This window comes from Ursus maritimus, unplaced genomic scaffold (assembly GCF_017311325.1).
Source record: "Ursus maritimus isolate PB19 unplaced genomic scaffold, ASM1731132v1 scaffold_25, whole genome shotgun sequence".
NCBI classification, from domain to species: Eukaryota; Metazoa; Chordata; class Mammalia; order Carnivora; family Ursidae; genus Ursus; species Ursus maritimus.
In genome coordinates, this window is record NW_024425008.1 from 16428978 (window position 1) to 16447902 (window position 18925).

Here is an 18925-nt window from a genome sequence, read left to right on the forward strand (position 1 = left end):
AATAGTCTGTATAGAAACCGCTCTTCTCTATCAGAGGTGATGGGCCTCCATCGCAAAGCACTGGTTCCTGCTTAATCCAGATACACTAGCGGAGTGCCCTGTATTCCAAGTAATGACGGCCAATACGTAAAATATTTAACAACAGAAAGAGCTGGGGGGAAATCTAGCAAAACAGACACCGGCCCAAAGAGAAGAGAAATTGGCTCTAGACCATGGGAATGCCAGGATTGATTTATACTTGCCGAACAACTGCCCTGAAAACCGATTAAACTCAGCAGCCAAGAACTAGAAGAGAAAGTGTTTTTCCCCCTAGCATCTGAATATCTCACCTCCTGCATTTATTAAACGAGGACAGGCAGGATGAAAAGGAAAATAACGCTAATATGGACCCCAGTGAGTGAGCTGCTTTGAGACTATTTTCACTACCATTGACAGAAAGTGTACAGAAGGAACAAACATGATCTATCTGCAGAGGATGCATGACTGTTAATTACAAGTGGATTACAAAATTAAGAACGGCATTGATTAGGAAAAGTTAGCCGGGTGACTGCTGGTGGGCAATCGCATCTGCGTTGTAAAACCATTAAAATGCCCTTCCGGTTGGTTGCTACCCGCCCCGCTAGCGGCCAACCACGTGCAGCTGTAAATCCTATGGTTGGTCACAGATTAAAGGAGACGGAACTATGCCATTTAATGTTATAGATTCCTGAACAGAACGTTATTATCTTGGTTTTTTAGTGTTTCAATTTCCCCATGTTTTCTGAGCACTCCCTTCTAGAGCGCATTTGAGACTCCTGAATTAACTTTCAGCAATAATCTCGCGTACGTGTGTTCTAAAGATCAGAAAGGAAACGTGCTAGCGGCACTACAAAGAAGCCTATTCTTTTTTCCATTCAACAGCGCTGCTCAGTGGTCCCACCCACCATAGGACAGAGGATCTGGTAGGGTTCGGTGCTACCTGATGGCACCTTCCTTTCCCCAACTTTTCCAGGGAAAAGAAAAAAAGAATAGGAAAATGGAAAAACCCTTGTCAGACTTGTATTGATGGTTGTACGCAGTTACATGGAATTTGGGGTGCTAATTACTTTTGAGTAGATGACTCTTCTGTATAATTCTGATCTTAATTCTTGTGAAGTTTGGTTTCTTTATATAAAATTGGCAATATGTCACCCTGCGCTCGCAAATGAGGTTTGCCTGGAAAATACGTGGTGCTCGATGCCATGTATTCAGTGCTTGCCTGAGTCTGAGACACGGCCAACTGCTCTCTGTACCTGCAGTTCTGACATCCTCCACACGCGTCTGGCTTCACTGTCTCTATTTCAGGTCAAAGAAACTGATGACCATAAAGCATAAGTTATAAACAAGGCCAACGGGCAGAGACAGGTTTCGAAAATAAGTCAGCCTGTTTCAAGTCTGAGTTCTTAATAACTACCACCTCCCCTGCCTCCTTCTTTATGGGAATATCATTTCTAGAAGAGAACTATTTATTCTCGTAGCAAATAACCAAGATAATATGATGTGAACCTCTCAATAATATATGCCACATTTTAGATATAGGATATGACACAATGAATAATGAGTGTCTCATTTGATATTGTTGATGGAAACAAAAAATAATCTACTTCTGCTTTTTCCATGTGAAAAATTCATCTTGACTAGCAAACTGTCAAAATGTTTTACTCTGATTTTACACCTGCCCATACTTTGGGTACTTCTCACGACGATGACGTTTTGTTGTAAGACAGTTCTTTAAGATATCTCTTTATATGCCTTTCTGCAAGTTGGTTCAGAGCTTTTAGGTTATCTATAACATATAAAAAATATGTTCTTCAAATCATTTAAATAGTTCTCTCAGCCCTCCTTATGGGTGTAGACATATCCTGATTTTGTAATAAAGCTTTCAAATCAGATAAATGTGTGGTCATGAAATAATGATGAAAACAATTTCTGTAGAAATTGTCATGGGTAAACAAGAGATTTTTTTCCTTTTTAGAAAATGTATGTTTTGCTTATTCTCGTAAAGTGCATATTGTGGCATTTGAACAAGGCTAATTCTACATATCCAGAATTCCACAGAACATTCTGAGGCTTTTTAAAAAGGCATCCAGCCATAGAAGATTGACAAGGTAGCTATTATTTGAGCTGCTGCTGTTCAGGGAAGCCTGGCCCCACAGGGAGCCTGATATCATGGCAGGTTCCCATGTGTTCTGTCCACATTTTACCCAAAAGCATGTACTGAACACCTGCCAAGGGCTGGACGCTATACTCAGCACTGGATGAGATGCAACGGACAGAGTATGTCTTCTGCCTCCAGGGGGCTCAGAGCATCAGCATGACACAGACCCATGAAAACTGCAACGTATAGATGCCATAAATAAAAGTATTCTAAAGTTATATTAGCTGCACAGAGGGGTCAGATAATTGACAGATGAGATTTGAGAAGCTTCCTGAAGATGAGGACACTTGAGTTGTATCTTGAGGAAGGAACAGGTCACTAAGCAAAGGAGAAAGTGAAAGTCATAGGATAAAGGACCTTGAGCAAAACTATAGCTGTCTGAAGGAGCTGGAGGTTCCTTGGAGATAGACTCTGTTCATGTCAAATATGGATCTAGTCTAGAGCACATAATGAATGAGGAGGACATACTGGTAAGGAATGTCAGAGAGCAATGTATATATGACATATACGTCATACAAAGAGTTTGAATTCTCTCTTAAAGTCATGGCAACGGAATATTTTGAAACCAAGACAGTGTCACAATCAGGCATTCTTTACAGATCATTGTCCTTTGTCCCATGGTGTGTAGGAAAGGTGGAAGTGGACTAGAGACTACGGGAAGGGTCTTAACCATGTCAAAGTTTGGAAACTGAGAGAAGAAAATACATTCACGAAATCTTACAAGTATCGGAAGTAGAAATGTTGCCAGATTATTGAAATGTAAGAGTGTGAGCACTTAAAGAAAGCAAATAAGTGGGAAAAACCTAGCCCATGTATTGAATACCAGTAACCTCCAAGGAAGATTTCAGTGATGCAAAGTATACTGTCCTAGAAAACTGGACAGCTTCAAAACTTACCAGGCCTCAGCAAATATTTGTGGAATGAAAACAAAATGAAACTAACAAAGGCCCTACAACCCAAATCAGGGAGTTTAGCAGACTCAACCAGCACAATTTTATATTTGGTTAGGAATAGATTGACCCAATATAGAAGTTGATTATGTCATTGAAATGATCAGAATCTCCTTAAGGATGGAATGAAATTTTCATCTAGTTTAAACTTCATACCAAGAAAATGGGTAAATGGGTTCATCAGTTGGTGTGTGTGCTAAAAGGGAATGTTTTATAGTGCACCATCACAAATTCTTTATCCTTAACTTTCAGTATAACTAATGAAAACAAAGCTCCTATAATATCCTCTAAAGCATACATTTTCTATTTGTGCTGTGAAAGGAAAAAAAAAAAAAAGCGTAAATCCAGAAGCCAGTTTGCTGAGGCCCTAATAGATTCTGACATATGAGCATCTTCAGCAAGATCTACAAAATACTTCGAGCAACCTCTCAAGTATGAAACAAATTCATTACTAAAAATAACCTGACTCAAGTCCTTTTAATACTTCTTTCAGCTCACCCTGTGGGTTTAGGCATATCTCGATTCCGTCTGAAGCTTTCAAATCAGATAAATGTGCAGCCACCCAATAATAATAAACACAGAATTTCTATTAAAAAAAAACAGGGATGGGTAACGAAGGGATTTAAAAGACAGATATTTTTAGGTTTTTAGAATGCTCCCTTGATTTGTCATGAACGATAATTAATAGATGTATCCGCTGGGTGAAGTCGTGATATCTCCATCATCACAAATTTTAACCTTTGACAAAGAAGTTGTCCTGAAGCCTAGTCAGTCTTAAAGCTAGTCAATTTATTAAGAGACAGGAAATAGTTAAAGAGCCTAAGAGTCATGTTTAGGGTTAATTCCGACTCTTGTTATTTACAGGTTTTGTGATCATGGACCAATCACTGTACTTCTCAGGAAGCTGAGTTTTACAATCTGAAAAATGACGATAAAGTACCTTACATGGTTTAAGACAAAATGTGACCACATGTATCAAAGCATTCTAAATATGGACTTACATAGGTGCTCAATGATTGTAAGGTGCCATTTTTCTTGTTTTAGATGAATTTATATTCAGGTGCCCAACGGAAAATTAAGGTTGCAAGTCTAATTACCAAACACAATTCCTAAATGTTCAATCACGTAGTATATGTTTGAAAATTTAATTCAAATCCAATTCTAATTTTATCAATGCACTATCACTTTGTGTCCTCTATTAAACACCAAGATCATCTAATATATACAGCAAATGCATCATCAAATTTACCAAAAAGTACATAAGTTTCTTTTGTCATCTTAGACACTCTGTTAGGTTTGAGAAAATGTAAAGTTATTACACGGTCTCTGAGGCTCTGGAATGTGTTAGAAAATGAGCTTATTGCATGATCTATGAGCTCCTTAGCAGCAGTCATATTTTTCTCCGAAACCCCAGAAGAATCTAACATAGTACTCTGTAGAAAGTAGATGAAGGGTAAATACTTCGGATGGACAGATTTCTTTAGGAACACAGGGAAGTAGAAGATATGATTGGTTTGCCTAAGACTGTATTTTATTCTTCTATGAAACTTCTGAACTCAGCCAGGTGCCTGGAACAAAGTAGAGGGAATTTAATAATTTTTTTTTTTTTAATGAATTGTATTCCTTGACTAAGGATCAGTCTTCACAGAATAAGGTCTGTAATTCTGGGTAAAAGTAACTAAGAGTTGCCTGGACATTACTTGACATAAAATCTCCCAAGTATAATATCAATCACCCGTTACCATTGTCTTTCATACTTAATTTTCCAACAGAGAGTCTACAAATAATTAACACTACTTAACTGGAATGTCATGATTTTATTTCCTGATTTAATCTCTGTCAAATACATTATTAGTGAAATGGCCAAGAAGAGTTAGAGAAAGGGCTCTGGCAAACCGTGAGACTAATCTGTTGAACTGGAGCATATGAATAGATACATTTTTATGAGCGCTCACGGGAAGTATGGGTGGATGAGCTCTAAACAAATCTGAAGTAGAAATGAACCATGAGACTTCGTAAGGAAAATTGACATTTAAAACCAATAGCTTATGTTTTGAAATAGGGAAAAAGACTATTCTGATTGGATAACTACATTGGTATTTATCTCTATCCTAAACACCACAGATTTCACAAATACAAAACAATACGTTTGATGTATGTGTGTATACTAAAAAGATATTCATAGAAACACACAATCTAGTTGGGAAATAGAAAAGAACATGAAGATGTCCTGTAAACCCGTCACACAAAAAGGGTCAAATGGCCTTAAAAAAACACAAGTTGTCTTCAAGGTAGGAGAAAAGGAAAAAGCCTACTACTTTCTTCATCCCTGCCACCCTCCTGCGTCATCAGGAAGCGTCCCGCACTTCTTTTTAACATTAACAATGCAAGTATTGGCTGTAACCCAATGAACTTACTCACATAAACACAATGTGGTTTTCTTTTAAAATAAGCCTTTACTGAATATATCAACAAGGTACTGTATAGTGTAGAGTGAAGTTTGGCGTCAACAAAGTGTGCGACATGGTAGGTCTCAGAGGATGTGTAATGCAGAATCTTCCAGCCCCTTGCAGTCCCTTGTCAGTGAGGACACACTAAACATAAACCAGAAGCAAATCAACATACGGTTCGAACAATAACAAATCATCAGGATTAACTTTCAGTGAATATATACGGGTCCTAGGAGGGACAGACAGTGGCAACACCTTCACCTTACATCCCATGGATATCTTTATAAATGTGTGTGTTTGTGTGTGTGCACACACGTGTGTGTTTCCTACTAGCTTAAAAGCGTCTGTTGCGATGGCCTTGCTTTGTGCTCTTCTGGTGGGTGTGCCGCTAGAAAAAGAAAAATGAAAACTCTAGCACAAGAATCTGATCCGTTTGTTATAACAACAGTATCATACACGTACAAATCTTTCTCCCCACAATCTGTGGCCAGCATCCCCATTGCCAGCAATTGTCTTTGGACCCTGCTGAAGAAATCAGAGAAGGATGTAAGCTACAGCTTTCTTCAGTAGTATTTTGACTTAAGAAAAAAACAAAACAAAACAAAACAAAAAAAAACCCGAAAAAACAAAACAAAACAAAAAAAACCCACATCAGGTCAGTTTTGACAAAGATTAAGAACCAGGAGAGAGTTTTGTTTTGTGTATCTCTTTCCCTTTGGGGCACAAAGAAACTGCTTTGCTTTCCCATGAACCTGGAAAATCATGGGCAAAACCATTCTCCTCATAGTCTAAAGTAATGTCTCCTTGTAGTACCTTCAAGAAAAATGCTAAAAACAAAGATGCCAATGGAAGTTAACCACTTCATAGTCAAAAGTTGCACCGAGCTCTCTAGCTGAGGTTCCCCGAACTAGAACAGCAACTGTTCTCTGTAACTTCCGTTTGGACTGGGTGTCCTGCTGGCCACCTGCAGAGCTGGTTCTCCCCAGAGGGGAAGCAAGTTGTGATCTTGTGAAATGACTAAGACCATCGGGATCTGCACTGATAGGAACTGGAGCCTTAGAATTAGCTACTTCATTAATAATTTTGCCAGACTCGTCACATTACGGAGTTTTTTTGGTGGTTGCTTTTGTTTTTACTTCAGGGAACATATCTAATATATTTTCAAGAAACATCCATATAATTAGAAATTGCATTATTTCTCATGCGATAGAGTGTTTTCCACGTCTCACACAGGGAAACTAGGCAGGGAAACACACTTTTTGTCTCTGCCTGTGGTTGTCTTTTGCGATGAGCTGTTAATGCGTTTGACAGTTTTGAGGGAAACCCGGTGGCTCTCTCTGTTCAAGCACGCATCCCCAAACAAATAGGTATTAATGACAACCCATCGTATGAAGAACAATCAATAATATTGTGTGATCATGGCTATACCTTTTCCTTTTAGAATTGTCTCTGCACGGTGACACTTCCCTAGCTCTGAAAGTGGCTGTGTATGATCCGATCACCTTGTCTGGCCAAACGGCATCAAGCTCTTTATAAACCAGTCACTTATGTATGGCTTTGTTCACAGACTTGGTCTACACCTTTAACTGTGACTCTTGACTAATCTCAAAATACAAAACAATGACAGCAAAAGAGGCTCAAATACAGAGTAGAACACATTCCCGTGACTGAAAATGCCAATCAAAGCCTAATCCAACACCGATGGTTGGTTATTCAGCAGTTTTCCTAAGACATATCAGACATTACAAATTCCATGATGTGCTTTCTATCCTGGTGTAAGTGCGAGCCCCAGGTATGCTATGATGAATGGGAGATTGATCTCAGTTTTAGCAGTCTCTGCCTCATTGTGTGCAAGACCAAAGTGAAACCTATAACTACATTCTATCTCTTCAGGAACATCTTCTAGCAAAGGAACCACTTCAGGTGACTAGGTCTTCATTGTAGCAGTTAAGCCCCCAATAATTCTATGAATCCCATAAGACATCATAGAAACCTCTCCAACATTGGTATTCTTGACCCAAAGCAAAAACGTTTCAGCAGCCAAATATCGTGCTGGGGTTATACACACAACAGAAACAAATGAGAATGATTATTTTGTGGATAAGAGAGAAAAAAATCCTCAAAAGTCAAAGTACCATCATTTGAACACATAGTTTTATCTACACAGCCAAGGGGAAGAGGACAGTGGAAGGGAATTATCCAGTTAAGTACAGAAAACCCCATGTCATTGTCCTGAATGTTAATGGCTTACTGTTACACGGATCACCTTCGCAGACTGTCTTGTCCCTTCGCTGTGTGGAATTAGCTTTAAAAAAGCAACAGCCAAAATTTGCTAGCTAATAGACTAAAATGGAAACCTAAGTCACTTTAAAATTAATTCAAATTAATTCGTAGCTAATTTCAGCTCAACTGACTGCAGTTTTGATTCTTGCTTCTACAGCATTATAACTTCAGTTATATTTTCGGCTTACTCTGAGGGACAAAGGAGATTAAAACATATAAGTTGGGGGGTACATTATTAAAGAAAATAAAGCTCTTACTATAAAGAAAAACTTGCATAGCATTTTATACCTAAACTTTTACAAAGAAGACACATCACAGTTCTATTCTGTTAAAAGTGAGAGAGAGAGAAAGCAAAAATGATTGTGACATTAACTTCATAGTTTCCTAAAAAATGGCCACTGGTAAAGGAAATATGCAAAACAGGGCAAAATTTGATTTTAAAAGGAATTTTCCAAGGGTGTGTGTTTCTTAGACAATGTATGCGATCGATAGCCCTTCTACATCTCAGGGATGAAGAGGAGTAAATTATACGTACTTTGTGAAGACGGGCATTGCTTCGAAAATATCTAGAGTTAAGCACAGACATCCCTCCCTTCTCTATGCCCTCTGCTCTATGCCCCACTCTGCCAAGATTAGGGGAACAAGCCTGTGCTCCCTGACTTGTTCATTTTTCACTTATCCTGTTAATAAAAGATTGATCATCCCTCCAAGATTCCCAAAGAAGAGGGATATCCGAGGCTGAAAAGGAATAAATGAAATTTCAAAAATGGAACAGGATCCAAGTCAGTCCAAGGTGGAAACTCAATATTGCTTTAAAAACAAATACATTATTTCAGCCAGCTTCGATGTGTCCTCATAGAATTATTAGCACTGAAAATTAGTATACATTTTAAAGTGTAGAAGTATATATGGATATTTTGTGCAACCAAGACTGGCATCTAAACTTTTCTTTCCAATTTTAAGCAGAGTGGGGAAAAAAAACAACCCAAACAAATGTAGCATAAACAGCTAATTACGAAAATATATGTGAGGTGATTGGAAGACAAATTTGCAAGGGGGTAAAGGTATTAATTCAAGCTATTTCAACATGATACTAACACAGTCATTGATAAAGTAAAGCAGAACCTCTGATCACTTGTTTTTGTCTAAATGGTATCAGTAGTTTTTTAAATAACAAGTTCAGCATATTCCAAACACTAATCTCTTGTTGGTCTAAATATCATGTTGACATAGCTGCAGTGAATCTACCCAAATAATTCTCATTATCAAAAATAATTCCATTCAATATAATTCTTCCCGTTATTTTATTAGCCTCTTCTAAAAAAGTATTCTAGAATATATCTCTGTTGAATGTGATCAACCTGACATATAATTTGAATAGTAACACTTTTAAAGGGAGTTTTCTTACTGGAACATCCTATCTGTCCCTGAAGATGACCGAAATCAGACTAAAGTCTCTAACTCTGTTATCTCGTAGGGTCAGAGAAGCATGAGGAGGGATTTTTAAGCTCCCGGTCAGAAAGCCAACGCCCGGGTTTGAAGTTCTTTTCCAAACATGTCATTTGCTGGATTCCCCGGGTTGGGTTAACTTATCTTACAGGAACGGGCTTCCTCGTGATGCTTTTCTATATTTCCTGCTTTGGGTCAAATCAGGGTAACTATCTCCTTTCTTATATTTCAAGATTTTTAACTTCTCTTCCAGACCAGGAAATGCAGAAATAGCGTGAAGGTATCTGGGCCATTTCTTGTTTTACCCACAGCACTTAGCCTACCCTGATGAGTTCATTTGAATCTGCCCTTTCATCTGACCACGACTGTAAGAAAGGAATTTATTCTGACAGCTTCCACAGCAAAACGGTTAATGTGCGTCATGAGGAAGAATCACTCCGTCTTTTGCCTTGGCGTTGGGTTCTCCTTGTACAACCCTGTACAGTACTTCAGCGACTATTTTTTTTTAAGATTTAAAAAGCAAAGAGTTACAAAACTGTTTGTAATTAACTTGAAATAGAAAAGATAGCACTTTTTTTTTAAATCCCATTATATAGTACACCGTATAAATTACAGAGTATTCAAATGCACAAATGCATCTGGGTAACATTTATCAAATGTAATTCGCGTGTCTCTATGTGCACACACGTGTGTGTTCTCGAGCGTCTTACTGTCCGCCTTCCTAACGCCGGGCCTCTGGCTGTCACGTGTGGCAGTGCTCCAGATCCGGCACGCTGCTGTTGCAGTATCGCATGTTGTTGGAGATATGGCAGTCTGTGTAATTAATGCCCCCATTTGGGGTGTAAATGGGCTGCAGTCTGAAATCTCCTTTAAGGAGCTGATCGTTATTTAAGGAGACGATCTGAAAGCTGGTTTCGGTCATCTCCAGGATGGAATTGTCCTTCTTGGTGCCCGCCTCGCAATAGTCATCTTTCCGCCGGCCCCGGTTGTACTTCCACTTCTGGGACGTGTAGCGCCCCTTTTTGTGCATGTGCCAGCAAAAGACACTGAGCAAGACCACGAGCACGAATATCACCGCGCCCCCGATCAGGCCCGCCAGCAGAAAAGGGGAGCCCATGCTGTGGGAAGTCGTCTGCTCGTGGCTGGAAGCAGTGTTGCTGCCATTGTTCAAATAGGAGGCGTGCGTGGTGGCCTCAGAACAGACGGTCTCTTCCACAGCTCGGTAGTTAAAAGCATCCAGTGGCACCAAACAAATCCGATAGGTGGATCTGGGCTCCAAGTTAACCAGGCTCAAGTGCTGCTTCTCGCCGCTGACTATGCGTTCCTGAACGATGCCGCCGACTAAACTGTGGCCCATTTTCACCCACGTGAGTTTGTACGCCATCACGGTAAAGAGAGAGAGCCAGCTGACTTGAATGGACGTGTCGTTCACGAAATGGATGGAGAGTTGGATCCGTTCCGCGGTAGGCGGGGTCCCCCTTTCTCTGCCATCCCAGTCAGGAATCGTGGGCAGTCTGGCGGTGGTGGGAGTCAGGGGTGTATAGCTTCTGCTGGGGCTTGGGACAGAGAGGGTGGGAGGCTGCGTGGTTGGAGAGGCTGTACTTGGGGCCGGGGTAAAGACAGGCAGCCCGGGGGTGGTGGTGGGGCACGACAACAGATTCATATTCAGCTCCCTGACAGCCATCCCCCGGACTTGCTCGGGCCCTTGGCACATGAAACCTCGCACGTTGAGAGATGAAGGGATGTACTTGAGCCATTCCGTGACCCACTTAATGCTGCAGTCACAAAACCAGGGGTTATTCCGAGCAGTGAGCTGCTTCAGGTTGGAGAGATTATCAAAGACCCCTTGAGTCAACATGCGCAGTTGGTTGTTGGAGATGTCCAGCCGTTCCAGCTTGCGCAGATTGGAGAAGGCTGTCAAAGGGATGTGGTTGATCTGGTTGTCCTGCAGGTAGAGCCTGATCAGATGTGTACCTGGGAGATCGGGAGGGGGGCGGGAGAGTGAATTCCGAACAATGGAAAACTCCTTGAGCTTGGTGAGATGGCTGAAGGTGCCCTCGGCGATGCCCTTGTTGGTAAGGAGGTTGCCGTCCACGATCAGACGCTCCAAGCTCGTGAGGTTCTGAAAGGCCATGTCTGATATGACAGCAATTCGATTTTCATCCACTCTCAGCTCTTGCAAATCCACAGGAAGCCCCACAGGCACACTGCTCAGGTGATTCTTGGATAGAAACAACAGTTTGAGGCTAATAGCCTCCCGGAAGGCCCCGTCTTCCACCCCCACTGTGGATATCGAGTTGTCATCCAGGTGAAGCTCCTCGAGCTTCAAGAGCTGGGCCAGAGCAGCCCGGGAAATGGTCTGAATGTTGTTTTCCTGCAAATGGAGAACTCTGACGTTCTTGGGAAGGTTCATGGGGAATTCATCCAGTTGGTTGCCGTAAAGGTAGACCGTGTGCACGGACCGGACGTTGTGCAGTTCTGCAGGAAATCCAGCATTATTAATTTGGTTGTTGTGGAGGTAGAGTACGGTTACGCCCTCCGGGATCCCAAGAGGCACTGAGGTCAAGCTTCGCTCATTACAGTAGACAAAGTTCCTATCGCAGCGGCACACGCTAGGGCACGCCAAGATTTTTGACACTTGTGAGTACAGCCCCAGGGAGATGAGAAGCCAAGATTTCAGGAAAAAAGCCCCATGGCTGGGCCACTGTGTGGTCTGCAGGCCCATTTCTGAAGCACAGAAACAAAATACAAGGTGGTGGGGAAAGTAAAAAGAGAAAAAAAATAAAATATATATATATATAGCAAAACCAAAATGACTGGACAGGGTTCTGTTAAAGTCCAGAACTCCAACTAGAGGAAAAGTCTCGAAGGCCTGTGGTCTCTGGTCTTATCAACCTGTGTTGTCTTCTTTGTTACTGTCCTCCATGTGCAAAAAAAAAAAAAAAAATCAATAGGGAGATTTTTTCTACACAGGCAATGAGTGAAGCCAAGTTATCAGCGGTCACCAGGGGCCCAACTGGGCAGGCAGAACTAGAACTCCCTTCTCGTGTTGTAGATCAGGTCGGTGGTGATCAGACTCTGAACTTCTTGGTTAAGCTCAATCTGCAATCTGTTGTAGGAAAGCAAAGAGAAAAAAGTCAGTTAAGGGTTGGAATGGATGAAGTGCTGACCTGACTCTTCACCCTTCAAGAACAATGTGCCTGGGACCAAATGACCAGACGCAAGGAGTTGGTGTGAAGTGATGTTTTAAGTAACAATAATTTAGTTGAAAAGGTATTCAAGAAAGGAATATGATTCTATTATCTGATCTTCAAAGGAAAACCATACTGTTGCCTCTCACCCTCAGTGACCCTACTGAGACTTTTACATCCCAAGCAGTACCTTCTCTTAAATATCCATTTGCATATCCAAATAGAAAGTTGCAAGGCACACTGTTGAGTCCACTGAATCCATAATGATAATCACCTACAACTCCAACCGGTCACATCTTGTCTCAAGATGACACAAGTGACTGAGTAAGAAATACAATTTGAGGGCACACTTGTGAAACCCTTTCTAGTTATAAATAAACAAATGCAAGATAGGGACTGATAAAGTCGTTTAAAAAGATATGTCCTTTTGGTACGATGCTAAGCGAAATTCAGTCAGTCAGAGAAAGAGAAATACCATACGATTTCACTCACATGTGGAACTTAAGAAACAAAATAGATGAACATTGGGGAAGCGAAGGAAAAATAAAACAAGAGGAAAATTGAGAAGGAGGCAAAGAATAAGAGATGCTGAACTCTAGGAAACAAACAAGGGTGCTGGAGGGGAGGTGGGTAGGGGGATGGGGTAACTGGGGGATGGGCATTAAGGAGGGCATGTGAAGGAATGGGCACTGGGTGTTGTATGCAACTGATGAATCACTAAATTCTACCTCTGAAACTAACCAAAAAATAAATAAAATTTTTAAAAAAAGATGTGTCCTTTTGATCTGACACTGTGAGGAAGACGAATAAAAGTAATGCCCAGAAGCATGCATGAAGGCAGACAGAGGATTTCTCTTCCCCACTTTTCACCTCTATCTCATCTTTGTCTTTCTCCAAAATAGCTTATGCTCGATTTACCAAGGAGAACGACTAAACTCCAGTCCATGATACGTTTCTGTTTATTCCCTCGTTCGGGACCTCCAGGTACACATGAGATACACTCTTCTGACCCCCTTGAGAGCTGCCAAGCTCATGATTTGGAATCAGTTGTTTCTCAACTCTATTACCTTCCTCCCATCTGTGAGGATTTTTTTTTTTTTCTTATTTTTCAAGAAGGACCTTCAGCAGACTGAAATGATAGAAGACCCAGTTAGGGAAGTAAAGGCAATCCACAGAGAGTAATCATGCCTTCCTGTTCCAGAACGTGTCTGTCTGTTTTTAGATCAGAGAGGTAAAACAGTTAATTGAAAGGTGCCAGATTTGATTTCCTTACAAAATAAGCTAACATGACAGGACATGGCAAGCTATGAGTTTCTTAATTCTCACCAACAGACAGAAACTCAAAACAACTTATATCTAGAAGCACAGAGGAACTATTTGAAATTGTTCCCTTAGCTATCTTTAGAAACATAATTAAAAAAAGAAAAAAAAACCCACTATAAATGCTTTTTAAGTGTCAAGGACATTGTAAATTTGTTCTACAACTTAAAAAAAAAAATGTGAACCAACTAAAAAAATGCCTCTCATGACCTGAAACAGTAAAACGCATGTTTTATTGTCCAAAAACTTTAAAACGAAGGAGCAGGGATAGGGAATCTTTGTCTAGGAAAAAACAGACTGAGCTATGATATTTATTTATTAAGAATGAAACATTAATTTGTTAAAACTTACAAATATACTTTTTAACACTAGACAGGAGCCATCTCCCCACTCCAGCAAAAATCCCCATATCTGCTTAAAAATAATTTATAATACAACTGAGATAGTATAGGAAAAATGAGTTTAATGTCATCAGCCTGATGTCATCCTTAGCTCAAATTTCAAATTTTTAAACCATCTCAGTGTTCCCTAACAGCTTCCTACTCAAGGGTCATCCTGGTCCAGGAGAGAGAGCTTGACTTGAGAAGTTGTTGGAAAGGTGGAATTTGCATGTTAGCAAGAACCTAGGGTGTGCGTGTGAAAATTTGAGAGGCATTGCCCTAAACACTGTAACATCTTATTGAATCATTCAGACGTTTTCCTTTATTAAATATAAAACAAATGCAAGAGCATGTCAGATGTCTCCTTAGGAAGAGTAAAAGCATAAGGCATACTGACCACTTTAGTCCCCGGGAGATAGTCTTAAATTACATCTTAGACATAAATGACATCTTGTAGGTGGAGTAGTGCGATGACTATACCACCCACTTGGCCTCAACAGATCCTTGAAAATGTATGCCTGAGTGACAAGCACTAATGCCCAGTAGGAGCTTAGAAAGTTATTTGTCACCAGGGGAGCCCACTTGATAAAGCAGGATTTATTTAAGAACAAACATTTGTTTGGTGCTATCCGCATTTACTCTCCACAGGAGGTAGGAAAGTGAGACCGAAAGAATAGAACGTAACACAGTTTCAGTATTCCACAGGCATCTTCAGCATGTGATACCAGCACACAATAAATAGAATTTCTGAAGAGAGAAAAACAGCTGCTCCAGGGTTCTTAGTTCCTAAATAAAAAGAATAGATGTTTCTTAACTGCGCTTTACAAGCCAAGTTTTAAGGCCCTGGAAACAATGAGCTAATACTTGAGGATGACAGAATTTACTTAGAAAGTTCATCAACTAACAACCTCAAAGCAATAATCGCTGGGAGCTAACAAAGTACTCAGGTGTTGGACCTGGAGACTGTCATGCTTCCAGGATACACATTTTCCATTTGCCTGCCCTGCCCTCTGTAAGGAGGAGAAAAGCCCCATCAGCCCATCCGTTGCCCCAGGCCTTGCTCTCTTGCTGATGTACTCTACTTAGGAGTGCTGTCCGTAATCATCTACGAAGAGGATGTGGTCCTGAAGAAATCCTCTAATAGGATTACATGGGACAAACTGTCACTGTTTATCCACCTTAACAGAAGAAAAGTCCCATTGAGATCACAATGTGCTGATCAGCTATGACAACGTCAATTCTGAATGAAAACAAACTCTCAGGGTTTGCTTTGAACTTCTTGAGAATGCCACAAAATGACAGCAAATAGCAGATTCGTTGTAATCCTTGGATCAACGACGGCCTATATGTGTCAGCCAATATACTGCGTCTTTATGCAAATTAGCGTAAGTGTAAAATCACAAACATGTAGGCAATAGTGACTCTATTTTTTTCATTTAAGCAGGCTAAAATTTCCTCTATATTTTCAGTGCTAATTCCTACTGAATACCGAGAGCAGAAATGCTTTCAGACCTTAAGCTGGAGACTCTATTCAGAAAGAAACCGATAGAGTGGAATGCTCAAAAGCATAGCCCCCGAGGTCTCCTCCTACCTCGGACACGGAGTAGCCGCAGGATCTTGACCTTTCATACCTTCCTTCCCTCGCCTGAAAAATTAGTATAATAATAGTTCAACTCACAGTATTCATGAGAAAATTCAATAGGGTAGTATTTCTCATGATGCTTGACACAGGCAAGAACATAATAAATATAAACTGTTATTCTCTCCCTAATTATTTTTATGTTATCCAAAGAGGTAAACTCCAACATGTACTCAAAATAACCCACCAAGTTCTATACCTTTCCATATACTCCAGAATTTCTCAACCTCATCACTATTGACATTTTGGGCTGGATAATTCTGTGTGGGGCTGCCATAAGCATCCAAAAATGTTTCCAGACATTGTCATACATATGTCCTCTGGGGTGACAAAATCACCCCACGAACCACTGACCCACACCATTTTATGAGTACCTTAGAAGATTAGCATTATTATTCTAATTTTCTTAAAAATTATTTATTTATTTATTTATTTATTTATTTATTTATTTATTTGACAGAGAGAGAGAGAGCCAGTGAGAGAGGGAACACAAGCAGGGGTAGTGGGAGAGGAAGAAGCAGGCTCCCAGCAGAGCAGGGAGCCCGATGTGGGGCTCAATCCCAGGACCCTGGGATCACGCCCTGAGCTGAAGGCAGATGTCCAATGACTGAGCCACCCAGGCGCCCCTATTATTCTAATTTTATAGAAGAAATTGAACATCGGTTTCTAATAAGCAGAACCTAAAAATGTTTCTTGCCACGGACACCAAAAAAGCATGAAAATGTAACATGTTTTTCATTCATTTATTCAACCAATATTTGTTGGGCACTAGAATGAGGATACAGTCTGAGGTGGAACTGATGTGGGTTTGGCTTCATGAGCTTGACGAAAGTCAGTGAGGGGAGAGAAATGAATAAGCAGGGAATTATGGTACTATGTAAAGCGTTCTGATCTTAGGGTATCAGAGAATTACGTTACTGAGTGAGGAGCTCTAACCTAGTCCCTGGTGTATCAGGAAAAACACTGCAGGACAAAGATTGTCTATGTGATGATCTGAAGGGTAAAAAGGTGCAAGCAAGGGAAGAAATTCCAGAAGTGTTGCACACGGACCCAAGCTGGTTGTGATATGGATCAAGAAGTGAAACCCAGCCCTGCTGAGAGAAGAAATGAAACTTTGACAGCATAGCACATTCTCCCAACTCTGCCTGCTTCTCACTCAGGGAGTCCGGTTTCCAGAAGATAATAAACAAACCCATGTTTCAAGGTCACTAGCCATTTCCATTTGTAAGTCTCTAAATATTGCAAATAAAACATTTTGCTTTACAAGATGAGTTTCAAATATTGAGAGCAAANTTTTCGTTCCCCCCCCCCCCCCACCCTTTCCTAACTGTTTGAGTACTGCACTGAATATGCTTCCTTTCCGGGAAACTAGAGATTGTGAGGAATGGTTTAATGGAAGGTGCTACAGAAAAACAGGAATTTTCACTGAAAGTAGAAAACACAGTTTCCAGAGGCTGAGTATAAATCAACACGGAACAAATGCTCTTTGGAGACAGCAAGAACCTGGCCCTGCCAGTCTGTGCAAGCGACTGTAAGGGCAGCAGCTATTCCGGGCTACTTTACTCTAATTTAACTCTTTTCATAGGAATGGAGACTCAGAGCATATAAATCATGTAAAAACTTTCAGCAAAGTGTTTCTGTCCCCGTGCCGTCTAAGAAGATTTTTTAAAAAATTAATTCCAGGAGCCTATATTTCAGGAGCGCTTAATAAACGCGGACTATAAAAATCATAGTACAGAAAATAAGAATTGTCAATAAGCACCACCGATTGCATAATATAATGACCCCAGGACAAACCCAACAAAATCTTAATGGTCTCAGCATTGGCTGGATCGTCACAAGACAGCGCAGGGCATGAAATGCTATGAATGAGAAAGCTAACGCGAAGACGGATTCTCCACAAAAGCGTCCCTGGGTACCTGGGACTTAGCACTTCTGGAGTTAGACAATTTGTGCTTGAAATCAGACACATGGGGCAGATTCCATAGGCCTAACTACACTACAAATGTCTCTGTTACAATCTGGAAACACTAAAACAATTTATAGATTGTGTGCACATTTCCACATTCCTGAAGACAGGTTATAAATACTGTTCTTACAACAGTCAGAAGAGTTCTATAGTTAGCGGGCCAAGATGGGGGGAGTAGCAGAGGAATTTGGGGAAAAATAAAACAATAGCCACCCCCTAACTTGAAGCCATTTTTCCATCTCATTCACTGACCCTCAACCAAGCCCCTTGAAGTTTCTCATTAGACAAATATTTTTCTTTGCTAAAACAAAGAGAAAGAAAGAAGGGAAGAGGGAGAGAAGGAGGAAAAGAGGGAAGGAAGGAAAGGAAACACTTTATATAAACAGTTGACAATTCCCCGGCTCCAGTCAGTCTAGAATTGAAAACACTAAAATTGGACCCCCCCCCCAAAAAAAAGAGTTATTCTCCTGGCAAGCATAAAATTCTCTAACACATTTGAAGAGTTGTTCCCACAAGGTTTCCAATGCAGTTGGTTCAAATAATAACTTCAGACCAAGCAACCAATGTTAAAAATGCAAGTGCATAAACTTTGAGGACACACTCATGACTGTCACTGGCTGCTCTTCACCCACTAGGGAGCTCCCACTGACCACTCCGAGGTCCCATTAAAAATCTGCATACCTGGATGCAAGACTGGGCCTTCATGGTGTTTAAACTCGGGAGTGAGCAGACACTAATAGAGAAGAATTTTACTGAGATAGCAACAACAGGATTAAAGAAAAGAAATAAGTATATGGTCCACAAAGGATGGAAAAGGTAGTTCACTCAATTCTACATCCATTCATTTGGTCAAACAAACATATATTGAGCACCTCTTGTTTCAGGCATAGAAAATAGCTGGTTTCTCAGGCTCTTATCTCTGAGAGGGACTTTTTCCCATGATCTGATTCAGAGATTCTTCAACTCCAAGGGTCATCAAAAACACTAGGGGAAGAGGATGAGAAAAGAGGGTTTCTAGGTAGCACCCCACAGATTTTTGGTTTTACAGGTCATTGAAGGAGGCTGTGCACGTGCATTCTGTCAACATTCCCCAGGCGGATCTGATGATCAACCCCTTC

The 18925-nt window shown here is 40.7% G+C and overlaps 1 protein-coding gene across 1 annotated transcript in view; it reads right to left on the reverse strand.

Annotated features, from left to right (window-relative positions):
• Window positions 1–3894: 3894 nt before the first annotated feature.
• Window positions 3895–18925, reverse strand: part of FLRT2 (fibronectin leucine rich transmembrane protein 2) — a 100532-nt gene continuing 85501 nt past the window's right edge. Inside the window, exon 2 of the mRNA XM_008699012.2 lies at window positions 3895–12417. Within this exon, the coding sequence (XP_008697234.1) occupies window positions 10051–12033 (1983 nt within the window). The 5' untranslated portion in view covers window positions 12034–12417 and the 3' untranslated portion in view covers window positions 3895–10050. The remainder of the gene's footprint in view (window positions 12418–18925) is intronic.